General features: G+C 38.2%; 1 protein-coding gene across 1 annotated transcript; it reads left to right on the plus strand.

The window, feature by feature from the left end:
- Positions 1-2,873: 2,873 nt before the first annotated feature.
- Positions 2,874-3,908, plus strand: LOC115713330 (uncharacterized). Its single transcript, XM_061106061.1, has 2 exons — positions 2,874-2,966; positions 3,190-3,908. The coding sequence occupies exons 1-2, from the start codon at positions 2,874-2,876 to the stop codon at positions 3,715-3,717; spliced, it is 621 nt and encodes a 206-aa protein (XP_060962044.1). The 3' UTR covers positions 3,718-3,908.
- Positions 3,909-5,686: the final 1,778 nt, after the last annotated feature.

The following is a 5,686-nucleotide window of genomic DNA, read 5'->3' on the forward strand; positions in this document are numbered from 1 at the left end:
ACGGGGACAAGACCAGTCCGGGCAGCCAAGTCAAGACAAGAGGTACAAAAGTGATAACGACCAACGATTTAATGGCAGCAGTGGGCGAAACATTCCAGAATGCCCTAAATGTACCAAACGTCATCTCGGCGAGTGTCGCGCAAAAGCATGCTACAAATGTGGAAAAGAAGGACACATCAAACGCAATTGCCCACTGTGGGGACAGATCGGGGAACAAGAGCGAACCGAAGAAAGATGACAAGTATGTTCCAACTAGAGTTTTTGCCATCACTCGACGAAGCTGAGGCCAGTCCTTCAGTTGTATCAGGTCAGATTCCTATGGCCAACACCACTTGTAAAGTTTTGTTTGATTCTGGTGCAACTCATTCCTTTATTGCTAGCACAATTGTAAATCATATAAATGCACCGAGTGAATTATTTACTGTGGGGTTTGGGACCATGTTACCATCTGGGGAGGTTGTAATCTCTAGAAGTTGGCTTAGGGGTATACCTGTCAGGATAGATGGTAGAGAATTATTTGTAGACCTGATTGTATTAGATTTATTTGATTTTGATGTAATCTTGGGCATGGATTTTCTTACCAAATATGGAGCATCAATTGACTGCAAGCAAAAGAAAGTTGTTTTCACACCAGAAGATGGAGAGACTTTCGAGTTCAGGGGGTAGGAAAGAAACCCCGCACTCCTATTATTTCGGCAATGAAGGCTGGACAACTATTGCAGCGTGGGTGCTTAGGGTATCTAGTTAATGTGGTTGATGACACCAAGAAAATTGAAAGAAAGCCGGAGGAAACACGGGTAGTTGCTGAGTTTCTTGATGTATTTCCAGAGGAGTTACCCGGGTTACCACCACACAGAGAAATCAAATTTGTGATAGAATTAGTGTCCGGGACAGCACCAGTTTCCCGTGCACCATATAGAATGGCACCATCTGAATTGAAAGAACTCAAAATACAGTTGGAAGAATTGCTTAAGTTAGGGTTTATCAGACCTAGCTACTCTCCGTGGGGCGCACCAGTTCTATTTGTTAAAAAGAAAGACGGTACTATGAGAATGTGCATAGATTACCGAGAATTGAACAAGGTGACTATAAAGAATCGGTACCCACTACCGAGGATTGACGATCTGTTTGACCAGCTTCAAGGAAAAAAGGTGTTTTCTAAGATTGATCTTCGTTCAGGATATCATCAGCTAAGAATCAAAAATGAAGACATACCGAAGACAACCTTCAGAACGAGATACGGGCATTATGAGTTCATGGTGATGTCATTTGGACTTACAAATGCCCCAGCAGCTTTTATGGACCTCATGAACCGAGTCTTCAAGGAATATCTGGATCAGCTTGTCATTGTATTCATAGATGATATACTGATTTATTCTAAGACAGAGGAGGAACATGAGGAGCACTTACGCTTGACCTTGCAGCGACTGAGAGAACATCAATTGTATGCCAAGTACAAAAAATGTGAGTTCTGGTTGTCCGAGGTTGCATTTTTGGGCCACATTGTCACTAACGGGGGAATAAAAGTAGATCCTGCCAAGGTTGCTGCAGTGAAAGAATGGCCTAGACCAAAGACCGCCTCAGAGGTTCGAAGCTTTTTGGGTTTAGCAGGCTATTATAGAAGGTTTGTTGAGGGGTTCTCAAAGATAGCCACACCCTTAACAGAATTAACTAGGAAGAATCTAAAATTTTCCTGGTCAGACAAGTATGAGCAAAGCTTCCAAGAGTTGAAGAATAGACTTATCTCAACACCAATCCTCAGTTTACCAACAGAAGAGGGACAATTTGCGGTATATTGTGACGCATCTAAACAAGGGTTGGGTTGTGTTCTAATGCAAGAAGGGAAGGTAATTGCTTACGCTTCAAGGCAATTAAAAGAATACGAACAGAGATACCCGACACATGACCTAGAGTTAGCCGCAGTGGTTTTTGCACTAAAAATTTGGCGTCATTATCTCTATGGAGTGAAATGTGAAATCTACACCGATCATAAGAGTTTAAAGTACTTTTTCACCCAGAGGGAGTTAAACATGAGGCAGAGAAGATGGTTGGAGTTGGTCAAAGACTACGACTGCGAGATAATGTACCATCCCGGTAAAGCCAATGTGGTAGCGGATGCACTCAGCCGTAGAGGTCCCGGACTAGTTTCCACTTTACAAGGAGTATCAAGGGAATTAGTGGAAGACATGGAACGAGCTGGTATAGAGTTTATTACAGGGCAACTTGCAAAGGTCACACTTCAATCCACTTTGTTAGAAAGAATTAAGGAGGGGCAGACGACAGATCAAAAGCTCAGTGAACTAAAGCAAGAAATTTTGAATAGTAACGCCAAAGATTATGAAATATCAGACACGGGATTAATTCGGTTCAAGGGACGAATTTATGTGCCCGATAATGATGAGCTCAAGAAGGGGATATTGGTAGAAGCTCATACTACACCTTATTCAGTTCATCCCGGGACCACTAAAATGTACCATGACCTAAAAGCATTGTATTGGTGGCCTGGTATGAAAAAGGATGTAGTTGAATTTGTGGCCAAATGCTTAACATGTCAACAAGTTAAAGCAGAGCATCAAAGACCAGCGAGATTATTACAACCACTGAAGCTCCCTGAATGGAAGTGGGAAGAGATTTCCATGGATTTTGTGACTGGGTTACCTAAGACTACAAAGCAACATGACGCCATTTGGGTAGTCGTCGATAGGTATACAAAATCTGCCCATTTTCTACCAGTACGCATGACTTACTCCATGGACCATTTTGCTGAACTTTATGTGAATGAGATTGTGAGATTACATGGGGCACCGTATTCTATTGTTTGTGATCGAGATGCTCGGTTCACTTCATCTTTTTGGGAAAGCTTACAGAGAGCAATGGGAACTCGATTGAAGTTCAGCACTGCATATCATCCAGATACAGATGGTCAGACTGAGAGAACAAATCAGATCTTGGAAGATATGTTGAAGGCATGTGTGATAGATTTCCAAGGATCATGGAGCAAATACCTGCCTTTGATTGAATTTTCTTACAACAACAGCTATCAGTCTACTATCGGGTAGCACCCTATGAGATGTTGTATGGAAGAAAATGCAGTCTCCACCGCATTGGGATGAGTTGGGAGAGAACAAACTCCTAGGGCCGGATGCGGTTCAAAGACACCAACGAAGCTATTCGGAAGATCGTGGCTAGAATGATCACGGCTCGGAAGCGGACGAAATCTTACGCGTACCGAAGCGGAGGGACATTGAGTTCGAAGTGGGTGATCATGTGTTTCTTCGAGTGACACCACGAAAAGGACTCTCAGTGAAGAGATTTGGTAAGAGAGGGAAACTAAGTCCTAGATATGTTGGTCCATTTCAGATATTGGATAGAGTGGGCAGTGTAGCTTATAGAATAGCTTTACCGCCATCATTATCTGGGGTGCACAATGTATTTCATGTATCTCAACTCCGGAAATATGTGTCAGACCCATCGCATGTTTTGAGCTATGAAACACTGGGTTTGCAGGAAGATTTGTCCTACAATGAACGTCCGGTAAAGATTTTTGATCAAAAGGATAGGATTTTGAGAAATAAGACAATTACCTTGGTGAAAGTCCTATGGAGAAACAGCGTGGTTGAGGAAGCTACTTGGGAGCTAGAGTCTGATATGCGAGAACAATATCCAGAATTATTTGAGAAAAATTTCGGGACAAAATTTTCTTTTAGAGGGGGATAATTGTAATATCCGCTAACTCCGAAAGGGTATTTTTGTAATTTTATTTAGCTGAGAGTATTTTTTTTTATTTTACATATTTATGGATTTAAATATGTATGGGATTATTTTTATGATGATATAATATTTGATTTTATTGGCATGTGCATAATGCCTAATAGATACATATGTCTGGATATTGTTATATGGGTATATTATTATTATTATTAACATTATTAACATATTATTATTATTATTATACGTATTATTATTATTATTATTAACTGTTATATACAAACTTACATACACGAACTGAACCGAACCGAACGCCTATTTTGGTGGAATGGGAATCGCTCCACTTCGGTTCAATGCGATATTTTGCTTGGGTTTAAACACGATAGAAATTAGGTTTTAAACTTTATTTTCGTACACCAAAAACAGAGAACCAACGAGAGAGAAAGAGCACGTATACGGCGTATACGATACCGAAAATTTTCGTTTCTTCAAGCGGAGTGAAACCTGGGTGAACGTGGGGGTTTGGGATCATTTATATACGACCTAAGGAAGCTTTTTAACGTGGTATAAGGGGCGGAAGTCGTCGTTTTAAGATTCGCCATTTTTAAAGCTTCAAAGGTGCGGCTTAGTTACGGACTCGAATTCGAACGTGTTTAAGCTTGTTCTTGGGTCAAGGGAGGTTATATTTGAGTGCATGGGACCCTAAGGATTGTTTTTGACGTAAGAAAACGAAGCTTTAACGTCCAAAACGAAAATCCAAAATTTTGACTCCATTAAAGACGGTACACCGCCAACGAAGAAGACAACCCCGATCTGCCTTCTCGGACCACTTTTCTTGATCGTTTTGAGGTCCTGAGCATTGTCGAGAGCTTCCCCAATCGAAAGGACGCTTCAAGAGCAATCGGAGACAAAGTTACACTTTACCGGCGACGAAACCGACGAGAACTCCGGCGACACTCCGTTCAGGGGTTTCTGGAGGTTATTTTTCGATTTTCTTTCAGTTCTTGACTTTTGCTAGGTGTTCTTAGGCATACTATGAAGTTTGATAATTTTCTTGCAATTATTTGATTTATTATGAATTATTTGGTTTATTTGTTAAATTAATTAAGAAAAATACTTAGATTACTCAGAAAAATCTAAATATATTTTGTATGATTAGTTATGAGATATAAACCATTACAAAATTAGTAGATTCGAATTTCGGTTAATTTTGTATTTTTCATGAATTATTTGTGTTATTTATTAAATTAATTATGAAAAATACTTAGGTTGCTCAGAAAAATCTAGATTTATTTTATATGATGAACTATAATATATAAACTGTTATAAAATTGGTAGATTGAATTTTCAAGCGATTATGTATTTTTCATGAATTATTGATGTTATTTCTTATTTTAATTATGAAAAATACCTAGGTTGCTTAGAAAATTCAAAGAAAATTATTTATGACTTATTACAGATTATAAAGTGTATTAGAAGAGTTAGATTCGGTTTTTAATCAATTTTGGTATTTTTCATGAATTTACTTAATTAATGCTTAAGTTAATTATGAAAAATGGATAAGTGTTGTTAAAATAGTAAAATGTATTTTTGTAATACCATTTACTGCCTATGATATCAAAAGGAATAGGTTTTATTATTTATTAGTTGATGTAGGTATTTATTATAATTATTGGTGATTAATTAACTATTTTTTTGGGTTTTAAGGAGAATAAATAGTATTTTAGTAAATTTTACGTAAAAAGTTGTTGTATGAATTCATGTTTTACGTTAAGAATGTTTGTTTGAGTCCATGCAATATGTTTGTGTGAATCAAAATAATAAATGCTTATGTATGGTGTGTCATGCAAGTGAAATGGACCTATGTGTTACGTATTTTTACGTAAGTTTCTGTATGAGTTTACAGATTCATACTTGAATGTATTTTGAGTGTATTGTTGTGTTAATGAATGTCTAGGATCTTGTTCTCAACAAGGAA

This window comes from Cannabis sativa, chromosome X, assembly GCF_029168945.1.
Source record: "Cannabis sativa cultivar Pink pepper isolate KNU-18-1 chromosome X, ASM2916894v1, whole genome shotgun sequence".
In the NCBI taxonomy this organism is placed as follows: Eukaryota; Viridiplantae; Streptophyta; class Magnoliopsida; order Rosales; family Cannabaceae; genus Cannabis; species Cannabis sativa.

Coding starts and splice junctions, on each gene's coding strand:
- LOC115713330 (XM_061106061.1), top strand. CDS start 2,874: ATGGGAACTCGATTGAAGTTCAGCACTGCATATCATCCAGATACAGAT. Junction 2,967..3,189: donor TCTTGGAAGATATGTTGAAG/GCATGTGTGATA, acceptor GATCGTGGCTAG/AATGATCACGGCTCGGAAGC.